At 36.0% G+C, this 14900-nt stretch overlaps 1 protein-coding gene across 1 annotated transcript in view; it reads right to left on the bottom strand.

Annotated features, from left to right (window-relative positions):
• nphs1 (NPHS1 adhesion molecule, nephrin) overlaps positions 1-10352 on the bottom strand; it is a 51128-nt gene extending 40776 nt beyond the window's left edge. Inside the window, exons 1-3 of the mRNA XM_055047901.1 lie at positions 10295-10352; positions 6871-6964; positions 1514-1702 (exon numbers count right to left, since the gene is read on the bottom strand). Coding sequence (XP_054903876.1) covers positions 1514-1702; positions 6871-6934 — 253 coding nt within the window. The 5' untranslated portion in view covers positions 6935-6964; positions 10295-10352. The remainder of the gene's footprint in view (positions 1-1513; positions 1703-6870; positions 6965-10294) is intronic.
• Positions 10353-14900: the final 4548 nt, after the last annotated feature.

Genomic DNA, 14900 nt, shown 5'->3' with positions numbered 1-14900 from the left:
ATATTATCTTTTTCAAAGAAAGCAAAACTTTCAATTTCTTTTAAAAATCAAATTTCCAAAACCCAGAAGAAAAGTCCAGTGGGATGTTTCACCAGTCAGTCATTTGTTAGGGTTAGTCTGCTGCATTTCCTGAACTCCAAAGTTTGCATACCTGCTATGTGAGAAGTAAGGAGCAATTCATGCTTACAAACTTTAAGTAAATATTGGTTTTATATTTTAATAGAATTTGTTTTATGTATTATTCTATTTTTGTTAAAGAAACTCAAACTCTGACTGCTTGTATAAAAAATATAAATATAAATAACAAAAATGAAGGGTTATGATATCCCACTTGAGAACCTATACAAAATAGAAGGTTTGATATTTGAAAGAATTACAGACAAATATGTATTTTTCAGGGATACTACACATTACTGAGATGCACCTGGATATTTTTGTTGATGTTCTATGTGCATGGACTATGGCTCCCCGAGCGTGCATATGTCACTGGCTGTCTCCCACAGAGTGCAACAGTGAAGTGTGGCTCGTCTAGTTGCAGGATGATCAGGAACAGATGCTCCTCTCCTACTCAGGATTGCCTTCTAATTGGCTATTACTTTTTATAGACTGTGGTGTTCTGCAACACACTTTTTTCCCCTCTGTCACATTTTACTGATTAGCTGACAGTACTATGTTTTTTTTCTCCCTTTTGATATGCTTATGACAGGATAAGTGGAACGTGTAATCTCATGTTTTTATACCAACCCGCTGCATTTATAGCTCACGTTTTTTATGACAGTGTTGCTTGTCAGTTTAACCTCATTTCCTAGATACTTCACTCTGTGAAGTACCTGGAGTATGTTATTTGATGCATCACCAGTTTTTTTTTTTTTTTTTTTTTTTTTTTTGTTTTTTTTTTTTTACTGAAACTATGCAAATTAGTGTTGACAGCCTTGTTCTATACTGCAACTTCACAGTTTAAGCTTTATGGTAATTTCTATGTTGTGTGTCTTTTAAACAAAAAGACTTGCATTGCAAACATATTTACAGTCCTTAAACTTTTGCATACTTTCTTACATCACAAGTCCAAAATTAAGTGTTTTATCTGGATTCTAGGTGATAATCCCAAACCAAGTAGCATGTTACATAAGATATGAATTTGGATTTATTTACAAATTTCCACTTGACAAACAGGAGTATTTCTTTTCACTGTCGCAACATCAGCACCCAGTGTAAGAAATTGCTGCAAAGTTGCCAACAGGTTGTAGTAGGCTGTCCATTGTTGATAACTGTTGATACTCTCTGCTTTGACTAGGTCAATCACATGAATAATGTAGAAATTTAATTGATGTTCATGGATGTTAACAAACATATATTTAAGCTTAAGTGGTATAAAATAATTTCTAGACACCATATTTAGCCAGAAAAAACTATAGCATTTACTCCGTTTGTCACATTTTTGATTCAGCTCAGTTTTTTATTGCTTTCATTTAAAATCAGTCCTACAGACTACTTGGGTGACTTTCCTGTTTACCTCTCCTTCCAATCATGCTGTAGCGTGGGAAGCCTGGCAGGCTTCTCTGAGGTCCCAAAAGAAAGCCGTCTTTCGCCCACTGCACAATCCCCGAGGCCCTGAGGACCTCACACTTCAGCACAGCTGTGGCTCCCATTCGCACAGTGAGGTTCCTGGGCTCAGTCCTGAAGGCCTGCTGGGCATGCGTGCCTGGAGACATAAAAAGCAGAGGGAGGCAAGGAGCTGGAGTGGAAGAGGGTGTAATGGGAGTTAATGCAAAGAGATAAAAACGAACGAGGAAATCGGTGTGCGCAAGGAGTGTTATCAAAGAAGTAAATGAAGTAGAGAGAGCGTGACATAAACATGCACCGCAGGGATGCAGTCCTGTGATCTTTTGTAGGAGAAAGCATCCCATTGTGTGTGGACACATTATTCATCCTGGCATATGTTTTATTGATGGTAAACTGCGGTGATACAGCTCTAAAAACGAGTCAATAAAGTAATTACAGCAAATTAAATCTCCCCTCGGTCACGCAGATATGGTACGGGGAGGAGCAAAAAAAGCAGGGGGTATCAGAGACCTTGTTCACCTGTGGTTTTTCTTTAATGTCGATGACCCACCAGCTAATACCTTCTTGGAAGAGTAATGATTATCACTTTAATTCCCCTTGTTTGTCATAGGTAAGGTTGGCCATCCTTCAGCCAGACTGTGAAGGGAAATTCACTGGTTCAGTGCATCTGAATCAGAAAGGTAACTTTAATGCAGAACTATCACCAGGATGAGGTTTCTATCATTATAATACACAGAATAAATTCAGTTCAAGGAGCCTTGTGCAAATACTTATTCCAATTAGCAGCTCAAATCAAAGCATGGTTCTCATTTAAACAATGCCCTGCAGAGAGGATCTGCCTGATTTCATTGAGTTGCTTAAATCTTGACCTTCATTGAAGCAATGACCAAGTTGTTTGTGAAGTGCATGCTCTGTTGCATCTGACAACATGAGTGAGAGGCAGAGCTCTCAGATCAAGGCTGAACCAGTCACCTCACGTCAAATATGAAGGGCAGGATTGGCCATAACAGTAGATGCATACAAACAGCCAAACACAGAAGCATTTTTGCATACAGTTTACATAAATGAATACTCAACAGACATACAAAATGGATGTGCTTTTCTGAAAATACAGGAATATATCGTATCAAATGCGTGATAAAATTTCATTTGTGTGTTCTTAATTAAAAGGAATTGCTCAAGCCAGAAAGATTTTAGAGTTTCTTAATTTAATAAAAGTGGTGTTCCATTTCATATCAGTATCTGTTTTTAGCTAGTAACAGTTAATGTGATTAAAGAAATACATTTTAGATTTAAGAGGACACTATCGATTGTTGAACTTCTGTTTTAGTCTAGATGTAAGCCATGTTTCTTTTCTTTTTGTGTCTTTTTTCTTTTTTTGTCAAGTAAGTGTTAGTGTCAGCCATAGGTTTTCCATACATCCCTGTCTATTAAGCTCAAACTAGAAACTTCCTGTTCATTTGCTGTTCCTTTAAGGACACTATGGTAAATTAACCAATGTTAATCAGCAACTCGACATGGTGAGATAAGTTAATGTTTAAACTGTGCATCAGAATGGGGAGGAAATTGGATTTCAAGATACTTAAACAGTACATGTTTTTTTTTGTGTGTCACACAAGCTGGCCTACGTAATTTAGATACAGTTGATTTACTGTAATTTTAAGATACGCACAACCGTCTCATGGGTTTACAGAGTCAAAAAAAAGTACGAGAAAATATGCAGTGAACAGCAGGCATGTGGATGAAAAATTATTTCTGGGCAACAAAACTCAAATAACCTCTTGTTACAGCAAGATATGTAGAAAATAGTGTCTCTGAGCGACAACACATCAAACTTTCAAGCAGATGTGCCACAGCAGAAGAAGACCAAATCTGGTGACACTCCTGTCAGCTGAGAATTGAAACCTGAGGCTACAATTCTTACAGGCTCCTGCAAATTGGACAATAAAAGATTGAAAAAAATGTTGCTTGTTTTATTATGCCTCAAATTCAGCTGCAACATTCAGATGGTAAGATCAGAGTTTGGGCCAGACATCATGAAAACATGAATCCATCCTGCCTTATATGTGTCGCACCATACCATACCATGACACATTTTCTTGGTACTCATCTGGAGCATTAGTACCATTTGAGCTTGCCTACTTCCTATCTGAGTGCAGTTACTGACCATTAGTATATATAGCACTGGCAGGGGGTGGAAGAGCTTGATTTTTTTCCACGATTATCTGTCTCATTCTATTCTGTCATTACAAGGTCACTTATTTAACATATAACTAAGTGAACTTATATATATATATATATATATATATATATATATATATATATATATATATATATATATATATATATATATATATATATATATATATTTCTTCTTTTCTTCTATATATATATATATATTTATTTTCTTTTTTTTTCTTAGATACTATAGTTTCTTTAGATTTATGCCACATGGAATTGAACCAGTTGACTTGTCCAGCAAAGGTCTTCCAGTCAGATGTTGGCCAAACATTTTCAAATATAATGTTTAAAAAATATTCACTTTAAAAATGATTTAATGCATATTTCCAATTAAAATTCTTTACACCTAAACTGTGCACATTTTCACAGGTTATGGACTAATTCAATTGTTGAGATATTTATTTAAATGACCCATAAACTATAAATATGACATCATCATAAAACAAAAACTGTGTTATTAGTTTTGGTGTTTTACCATCCTAAGATTGACAGTGGTGGTATTTTTTTTAACAATTTCTCACAGCAATGCAGTTTTATCTCAACAATATCTGGTGTTTAATACAATATCTTGGCGTTGAGCAGTAATAAATGAACTGTCCCAATGACATATGCATTTCCTTAAGTTGAAGTGAAAAAAAAAACTTCTTCCTACTTTCTTTTTCACTAGTTTATGATTAAAATTACATATTTTCTTTGTAAAATTACTCTGCTGCCACCATGCAGCTCGGTTTGTCTCAGTATGTCTGAGTCCCTGCAGTTGTTTTTTGCTTCATTTTAAAGTTACTTAATCTGTGTGGTAATTAACCTTCCTTCTTTACTTCTTGCATTCTACCTTGTTTTCCTCCTGTTTTGCTCTTTGCTCAACTTGTATCATCAATCATTTTGTGGTTTAACTGTAGTCCACCCCTTCTGTTTATTAGCTGTCTGTTCCTTATTGTTTGTCGTGCTGCGCATACCGATATTTTTAGTTTGCACCTTATTTAGTTATTTGTGTATTTTGTCTTGAACCATTCCCTGTTGTTTTGTTCCAAAGCTTGGATTTGTGCATTTTTTTATTTTCTGTATTTTTTCTAACTAAAGCTTCCCTTTTCATTGCTCCAACCTTCAAATGTTTCTTACCTTTTTCTCCTCTCTCACTTCTCTCTTTGGAAATGAACACTCAGATAAAACCTTGCACCATGTTTTTGCTTAAGGATGTCAAACATTTCTATAGAAAAAAAAATAAATGCATATGTTGATGCCATTGCTAAAAATGTGAGATGTTTCTGGCATGCAGTCAGAAAGAACCTCTTTTTTCCTGTGTCTAAAGATATTTTTGTCATTAGTGCATAAATAGGTAAACACTGTATCTATAAAAAAGCATTCACTTGCTTGGATGTTTCACCTTTTTATTCCTTTTACAAAATCATGGGGAACAAAATGTAAAATGTAACTATTTTTTTTACAAGAAAAATTGCTTTTAAAAGTAAAAAGTGAGCTCCATTAAACTTTTAGAATTAGATAAAAATACTAAACATAAAATAAAAGATTTTGTATTTATTTTACACATTTTATGTGTTCCCCCTTTTTAAAGTAACTAACCTAATCCAACAAAGAATCAGCCAATTGGTGCTTGTTGTCTCACAGTGAGTGGAGTGGAAATCACCTAAGTTTCAATGACAATATCTCAAATGACTGTAGTATAATGATGCCTGTGTCCGAAATCCATTCACTGCTAAACCGTGTTCCTGGCTCCTATTATAGCATGAAGACAAAAAACAAATGAGTATGAGTGATCCAGTTTTCAGATGGTTCAGGAATTATCTTTCAGATAGAACTCAATGTGTTTATACAGACGGGTTGAAATCAGAATTTGTGGACATTGTTAAGAATGTCCCGTTTGCTTTTGGTTCCAGTTCTGTTTACCATTAATTAAATTGAATTGGGAAAGTATTTGTAAAACTTTAAGTCCTGTCTGTATGCTGATGATACCATAATTTATCTTGTTCATGGATACAAGGACAGCTAAGTAGCAAAGCCAAATACATAAAACCCAGTTTCAACATTTGCTTAAATATAAATGCTAAACCTGCATAACCGTAGAAACACACAGCAATGCTAGAGCAACACTTAGCCATGGCTGAGAGTTGTTGCCTTCCTTTCGGCTAATTCCAACAATATGAGCATCAGCAGTCTATGTGCACAACTCACTGAACCAACAGTTAATGAAGAGAAAAAATAAGGCTCATTTCATAAAGCCAAAATCTAGTCTTACCTTTGGTGTTCTATTGTCATAGTACGTGTTCGAGAAAATATTTCCCCATCTTCCATCATCCCTGTTGATTGCATTATTTTTGCAAATCCCATGGATTCTATTGGGTCAGATGGTTTTGAGAATTCTCCCTATGAGGCAATTTGCATGCCTGCATGAACCAATAACAATAGTAAAGTGCCAAACAATTTATTGAAATGTCCATGATGTTTAACTTTAGGAACAGTACGCTTTTCAACATCTGTTACTCTGATGAACTGCTTGTTTTCAGATAATCATATCTAAAAATATTATTTCTTTAAAAGGACAAATCTTTATTAGCCTATATTTTTACTATAGCAACATTGGAGGAGGTGGAAGAGTTTGAACTTTTCACAGGTTACCTGTCTCATGTCTGTCACGACATGTTGATAATTTTAGTAAATATGTAAAAACTACATTTTAAAAAAGCTGCATATAACAGCTTTAAATTATGGAGGGGAAAATGGAGTTAATGGACATATTACAGTACGGCCAAGATAGAATCCTGGTTAGTCTTTGTTGATTGAAGGCTATGACCATTGCATTACTTAACACAGAATGAACATGGAATATTTTAGCTGCCCTACATTACCATTACAAATATGTGACAAGTCATATTTACAATAAATCTAATGTATAACACACAGCAGCAGTTACATAAAAAAAAAAAAAAAAACATTTTAAGATTGTTTGGTTTTAGTTTTATCAAAAACAAAAGCACCTTGAAAAGATGGGACCTGAAAAGGCCATTGTTACATAGACTTCAGGTGCACAGCAACATCTGACTCTCTTACCCCAATAAAAACACAGAAATGGTAGAGTCCAAGCAGACATGATCCAAGCCGACACAAACTCCATTTCACCATTGGCACCTGACCTTAAGGAATCCTGAGAGAACCATAGACAACAAAAATTGATTAAAAAATGCACAAATGTGAATTCAGGGTTAAGAAGTGATGGTCAGTACAATTTTCAAGTCATGAACTATAATGGTATAAATAAAATTTTACTGAACAGAGCTCCCAATGAGAACAATATATTTTTTTTAAATAAAAAACTCAAAATGCAGTGTTCCAAATTATTATCCACAGCAGATTATATATATATATATATATATATATATATATATATATATATATATATATATATATATATATATATATATATATATATATATATATATATATATATATATAAAATATAAACTTTATAAAACTTTATATAAACTTTATTTTCTGTACTTTCTTGACCTGAAGGAGAGCTTTGAGAGGTTGGAGAGGTTGGTGGATTTTAAGTTCAGCTAGTAATCGCTTCAATTTATCAGCTGCAATAGTGGAACAAATAATAGTGATTAACTTAATTGAAAACTAAATATTTTCTCAACTGAATAGGCAAAATGAATTGGTGGCAACTGCTCTTTGACGCATCTCCCCCGTCGATTAGTTGCACTCCAACAGACTTTGATAAGACTTAACTTGCACTCAATTATTATTTGCTCTCAAAACATTTTGTGCATTTCACAGCCTCTACTATACTCTTAGAGCACACCAAGCCAATTATATCCTTCTTAAATGAACAGAAAATCCTCTGTGAGGTTGAAAATGTCCATCCTCTCTTTATCTCTGCCACATGTGGGTAAACACAAATGGTATTATTTCATCATTCCATTTGTTCTCTTTTTTTCATATGGACTGCAATGTACTACTTTTCTTTTCATAAGTGAGTGATTTCACCTCACAATTAAAAATCCAAAATATCATTCATTCCAATGGGATTCAGAGCTTAAACATCAAATCTTTACTGTGAGGAAGGGAAATGTTAGTCCAACACACAGAAAGGTTGCTGCTAGCCTCATGAGTCACCACTTTCTTTGGGACTCTTAATGAAAGCAGACATGGCCTGTCTGACCTCCCCACATTGCCATTACCTAGTTAAACAACCTCCTTAATTGCTTTAAAAATACAGCGACTCCCAAGAATGTTCATTAAATGGTGCGAGTTTGTTTACTTTGTATGAGAAGTCTCTGATGGTGTCATATTTACGGAATAAGTGTTACATGTTATTCAGATTGAGATTAGATAAGTAGTGGATAAAATGGTTATTACATTTTTCTTTAAAGAAATGAAAAGGATTTTGCCACAAGAGCTCTTAACACTGTATTTTTTTTTTTTTTTTTTTTGCTTTAACCTTGTTCTTCACCAGCTTCTTACAAATGCAAATTGCCAAGTTTGATTTGAAATTTGATTTGCTTTAGAAAAAAAAAAAAATGCCTGTACTCCCCGCAAAGACATAAGAGGCAGGCAAGCCTCGTTTTAATGGCATCTTTCATAACATCATCAACTGACTCACTGCACTCAGTCCAGGACCAATTTAACGCAAAACTCCATGAAATCAGTCAAAGTGCAGAAAGTGCTGTTTTACCCCTCGTGCAGCAGTTCAACTTAGTCGTGGTCTGACATCTTAATGCCAACCTAAGGATTTTTTAAATCTCGTCATTTGCCTGTAGGTGTGAACGGTCACAACGGCTTCCATGGGAACCATGCCAGCTTGAAACTTAAATGATGTTAAATTTAGAGACAGTTTTTGAGATGCAGTTTTGATTATCAACAAAATCATGTTCAAAACAGAATATTTGCTTGTGATTTGTATTTTGTAAAACGTCTTGCTAAGTTGTAAGGAGTTTCATGCCAAGATATTTCATGACATTAAAATATCACCACATTTTATGTCAAGTAAGGTCTGTCTCACAAAGTACTTTCCAGCTCCTATCACTATGTAGCAGTGACTAGAGAAACTGGTGCAAGATGTCGGCAAAGCCCTGAATTTGAAAGTTAGAACTTTATACTTCACAATTTTAATCAACGTTTGAAACTGTTGGCTATTAAAGTTAGCTAAAGTATCAGTATCATTTTTACAGATTTCTCACTTTATTAAGAAGTCTTTGATCATCTTTAATTTAAAATATGAATACTTTCACTGGTTAAACCTGAACTTGAAAATTTTGCACCATAAACAGATTACTTAAAATCTGACAAATTGGACTAATTCACCACAATAGTGTGTGAAAACACAAACAGGAGCTTTTTGATGATATTTGTCATTAGGACTATGTTAAATTTAAACCAACTTAATACATTTTACATACTCATTGGCTGTGATCGTGACTATAGAGGCCACACAGTGAACTCATTTTACAGTCTTTAAGAAATGCTCAGGCAGGGTGTGATGTTTAAAGAAGGCTATGCTAATACTAAGAGAGCCAAGAAAATCATCCCTTTGCACACATACACAAATCATTACACCATCACCCCCAGTTTAAAAATTTGATTCAAAACAAGATGGATCCATGCTTTCATGTTTATTTTTCTTTTAAATCAGGATCCTACCATGTTACTGTTTGAGCTGAAATTTAAACTCATCGTAGCTGGAAACATTTTTGTCCAAGCTGTCCATCTTTGGTGAGCCTATGTCCATTATAGACTCAGTTTCCTGCTTTTTGCTAACAGGACTGGCAATGTGGTACTTAACATGTCTTTCCCAATTGCTGAAAGGTTCGAAATATTACACGTTAATAGATAATATAATGCATACATTGGTTGTAGAAAGTGGATATTGCAGCTTCTGTTGCCTTTCTTTCTGTGTTTTTTGATTCCCTGTGAACCTATAGTTTGTGAATCTTTTAAACGTTTAATATATCTGTGAAAACAAACAATTGGGCATTGTCAGTTTCCCAAAAAAATGTAATCAAAAATGTCATCTTGTCTTGTTCTTGTGAACCCATTTAGGCTGAATGGATTATCATGCTACTTCTCATTAGGCATTATTGTAATAAAAAAGTACAAAATGAAAAAGTGTGACTGGGAGATTCCTGCCTTCTAATTCAATAGTCAAGTATTGGAGATTCCTGAGGCCTTGAAGAGAGCCCAAACTCAATATTTGTATGGTTTGTCTGTTTTCCTTTACAGCCTTTAAGTTTTCTGAAATACAATGACTTCACTTCACACTCTTCTACACCTGCTCTCCCAAGAAAAGGGCTGAAAAAGAGAGGCAAATCCTCCTTTAAACATCTACCAACTCAAGTATATTTGCCTGCCTAAAGCACAAAGTGCGAAAGCAGGAGGCAGACACTCACAGAGAGGGAGTTTCTTCTTTAAAAAAAAATAAAAATCTTTTAATAGTTTTATGAATTTGTATGAGTGAAAGAGAGCAATAACTTACCTGTTGAGTGACACCAAGGCTCAGGAGCAACTTTTTGTCTTCCTGATCTACAGATAGCTCTCTGAACGCAAGTGAGCAACCGAGATGTTAAAGAATGCCAATGGGACTCTCCCCTTCACTCACTCCTTCCTCTATGTCAGAGAGATACAGATAAAAAGAGAGAGAGAGGGAGAGAGAGAGATGCTACATTACACAAACTGAAGATGGAAGTGAGGTTGTGTGTATATGTGAGTCTGTGTGTGTCAAGCGTGATGTCTTGCAAAAAATATCCATACCCATTGAAGAGTTGTATGTTCTATCACACTACAACCACCAGTTTGTATTGTGGTTTGTTTTATTGGGATTTTAAAGACCCAGACAAAATAGCGTACAGCTGTGATGAGGAAGGAAAATTAAAATCCATCCATTTAACCCTTGACCCTAGTGGTGTCGGGAGTTCTGCTAGTGCCTATCTCCAGAGGTGGGGTACGCCCTGGACAGGTCGCCAGTCTGTCGCAGAGGAAAATTATATATAATTTCCAAAGATTACAAGTAAAAAACTGAAAAGTGTGGTGGGATTTCATATTCATCTTCCCTGAGTCAATACATTGAAGAACCTCTCTCACTGCAGTTGCAGTTGCATTTTATTTTTTTTAGCACCACACTGATCCTGATTAGAAAATAGATTTTTGTGAGCATAAGTTTTCAAGTCTTGCCACAGAAGCCCAGTTGAATTTTGGTATGGGCTTTTAACACACCTTCTTAACACATCAATGTATTTTCCAGACTCTCCTTGTCAAGTCTTTTGTAGTCTCTAATATAGTTTTATTAACCCTCACAAGTAGTGGCATGCATTTGGCATCACTCACATGCCTATTACCTCTAATCAACTTAAACTTAATTTCATCTGAACAGAGCATCCTGTTACCTATGTTTGCTGCGTCTCCTGAAATAGTTGATGGTAAACTGCAAACAGGATGTTTTATGTTGTTCTTCTTCTCTTTCTTTAAACAACACCTAATTTGTGTAGTGCAGCACAAATTCGTACTCTGTCATCAGATTCTTCTACCCAAGTAGTGAATCTCTGGAGCTCCTCCAGAGTTGGACCTCTTGAGAACTTTTCTTGTTATTACTCTCCTCGTCTTACATGGATGGATGTGTCTTTGTAGGACAGCATACTTTTTCCATTTACAGATGATGGTTTGAGCAATTTGGTTAGATCTAAAGGCACTTGGTTGTACTGGGTTTTATTTAAAAGTATCACAATAAAGAAGGTTGGCTGTAATGTCCACACTTTGGGAACCTTTACACAATGCTTCATCAACTTGGTTTATTGTTGTTTTTTTTGTGAAAGTAAGATGTATTTGTGTTTTGCTGTTGCTCATTTGATCTTGTCTATAATTTCAGGACAAGACAAACACCAGTTTTTTTATTTTATTAATTCGTTTCTATGGGTAAAAAGGAAATCAAAGAAGGGCCGATTTCTGAGCATTACAATGTGCTTTGTTGGAAGGAGCAGAACTGCTTCAAATTTCCTGATGTAACAAGGATGTCTTCACCGCTGCCAGTCTGTAACACTTATACATAATAAATGGATTCAGGACTTCACACATAACTGTATTTTCTGCACTGAACACTACCAGGCTGATATGCTCCACTGCAGAGTTAGAGACAGGGACCAGTCAAATTCAGTCTGAGAAAAGTTTTTTTTCCCAAAAAATATTGACCCTCTAACACTTTTGTCAATTATATACTTCCAACTGAATGGTGTCTGGAGTATACCACCATTTGCTCAGTGGAACATACTGAAAGCTCTCCTGGCGAGGCAACTTAAAAGGTCATGTTTGCTTCCCCTTCCACATGTATCTTTCAGCTGATCATCCGATGCTCTGCTGCACTTGTGCTGTGACTCTGTGTCGACTATACCAGCCGAATGTTTTATGAGTCTATCCCTTAAGCAGTTACATTGGGGCATCTGCAGTTCAGCTGTGCAATAAAAATATCAAGTGATGTCTGTTAAAATATTGGCAAAAAACTTCTTATCTGTTTTGCAGGTATGTAACAAAATAACAGGATATTGCAAAAGAAAACACTGAGCTTTCCCTTAAGGTGTCGTGTAGCTTGAACAACATGCTAAGTGTTTTATTGGAATTTATGTAGTAGGCTATGCTTACACTAATTAGCATAATATTGCAATAGAATAAAAATGGTATATGATTCTAATTTGGTTTAACAAAAATAAATTCTGAACGACATGATATGTAGCCTTTATCAATCATTTCCACTTTTTATTCCCTAAAAGACCTCAGAGAATAGTTAAAAATTTTCTAAGCAAACAGCATCATCAAAACAAAGAAATACACTGACCTGAAGCTGAAAAATTGGGGAAAAAAAACAACAAAAAAACAAACAAAAACACATGGGAATGAGAACAGGAAATAATTATAAAAGGAAATGCTTTTCAACTGGCCTTGCTGTCTTAGTGTTCATTTGAGCCTTAATTAATTTTGGGGAAAGAGGCCATTAATCAGTAGGACCACGATCTGGAAGAGCTGCAGACATTCACAGATCAGGTGGAAGAATGTGTTCACTAAACTACTATACAATGGCACCAACTCCAAACATAGTTTTTGTGGAAGAGTGAAAAATGATTTCCCTGTTCAATTTGCCACAAGCCCGCCTGGGGATACATATCATTCAAGGCAAAGAAGATGCTGTGATCATAAAGTTTCACAACTTTATGTATTATTTTTAAAATGCTATTTAACTTTTGTCTTGTACAAAGTTATAACATGGGCAGGTGAAAATTATTTGTGGCATGTGCTATTATTTTCAGCAGGACAGGGAAGCTGGTCAGAGCTGAAGGTAAGCGAGACGGAGCTTAATGCATTCCTGGAAGACAAACATAACAAGTTCAACTTTTTGAACAAAATCAGACCTACAATGCAATGGTTTAGATCAAAGTATGTTCCATAAATTATAAAACTAAATAATATAAATAATAAAACTTAATATAACTCTAAATAAAAACTTCTGGTTGGAAATTTTTTGAAGAAAGAATGAGAAAATATTTAGTTGTCCAAAGGGACTGAACACATGTTCACAGCACACTTTTCAGATTTCAATGAAATAAAAAAAAAATTAAAAAATGCAATGAAGTCTTTGTGCGTTTAAAAACAAAATGCAAAAGAAAATTAAGAACAATAGAAAAAAAATGTCAAAAGCATTGTAGCTAACTGTCTTTATTTGATAACTATGTACTTATGCTGATAACATTGCTACTAGTGTCAATGCAGTGGGTTAATTTATGTCTGTACTTTTATATAGGCAGTGCAGATAGGTGTGTGTGGCTCAGATGTCAGCATTTGGGTTGTGTGGTCGAAGCTGGCCCCACAGACAGTCATTAAAGCCCAGCAGCCCAGGGCTGGAAGGTTAATTCCCCTGCCTGGGGGAAGAAGAGGAGTGGGGTGCTGGGTAGGAGGGAAGCAAGAAGTAAGGATGGAAGGAGGTGGAGGATGAGGTAAAGAGGCGGAGGGGCGGGAGCGGTGGGGGGGGCAATGTGAGGCGAGGGGGCTGTGAAGCTGAGCACTCAGTTCATGCAAACAGCACTGTCAGCAAGAGTGGAGTAGCTCCACTGCCAGATGAAGTAACGGGAGGGAGGGTGCAGGAGCCTGACAGAGAGGTGAGGTGGGGTTGGGAGGGGGCAGTGGGCAAGAGAGCGGTGGGGTTGTAGGAACGGCGTGGACAGAGGGCCTGAAGATGAATGGCAAGAGGGGAGCTAGAACGAAGAGGAGGGAAATACAGTAAGAGGTTGAAAAGAATTCATGTCAGGAGGTTGGACTGGCAGAGGGGGAGATGAAGGGGACATGAACGAGCAAGGTAATGGAGCGAGAGAAACGGATGGAGGAAGGAGGCAGAAAGATACTGTAAAATGGACTGCGGAGTGATGAATTGAAGACGAGGGAGGAACAGGGGAAAGGGAGAGATGGGCGGAAGGAAGGCTGACATGAAGGGTTGTTTTGAAAACCAACAGGAAGCCTACTGACTCAGACCAGTGCGTCAGGGAGAGCACGGAGGAAGATTAATCAAAAGAAAACAATAAGCGCCACAGAGAAAAGCAACACAATGTGGAAAATGGAAAGATGGGGTCATATCCAAGGGATTGATTCAGAAATGTGGAGCAGAATCCAAACTGCATGCTGTACATTACTTTGAAAAGTTGGAGTTCCTACACATGCCTATGAGTGAATGCAGGATTTGCAAAGAAGCGGCAAAAGGCGAGACAAAAATGTGCTGGCACAAACAAAGTGGGCGCTACCAACACAACTTTGCTTTACCATGATATTATTTGGCAGTTTGTATGAAGCAACTTTTAAATATCGAGTTGACTAATTTGAGGTCAAAAGGAAAAGGTGCTTAGAGATTGAACAGTGAAACAGTATATCCAATAAATTAAACTAGACATCACAACTTGTAATATATTTTACATTTATTTTATTTTCTTCTGTTTAAATATAAGATGCATTTTTCAAACTATAGATTACAATCAGTGTATAAACATTGCAAAAAACAAACAAAAAAAAAAAAAGATTAAGGTTGTCTTGGTCGAATGACTTTAAGAATATTC

This window comes from Poeciliopsis prolifica, unplaced genomic scaffold, assembly GCF_027474105.1.
Source record: "Poeciliopsis prolifica strain line A6 unplaced genomic scaffold, Auburn_PproV2 SCAFFOLD026, whole genome shotgun sequence".
NCBI lineage: Eukaryota > Metazoa > Chordata > Actinopteri > Cyprinodontiformes > Poeciliidae > Poeciliopsis > Poeciliopsis prolifica.
The sequence above is the reverse complement of the archived record's forward strand: the minus strand, read 5'-3'. Positions and strand labels throughout refer to the sequence as shown.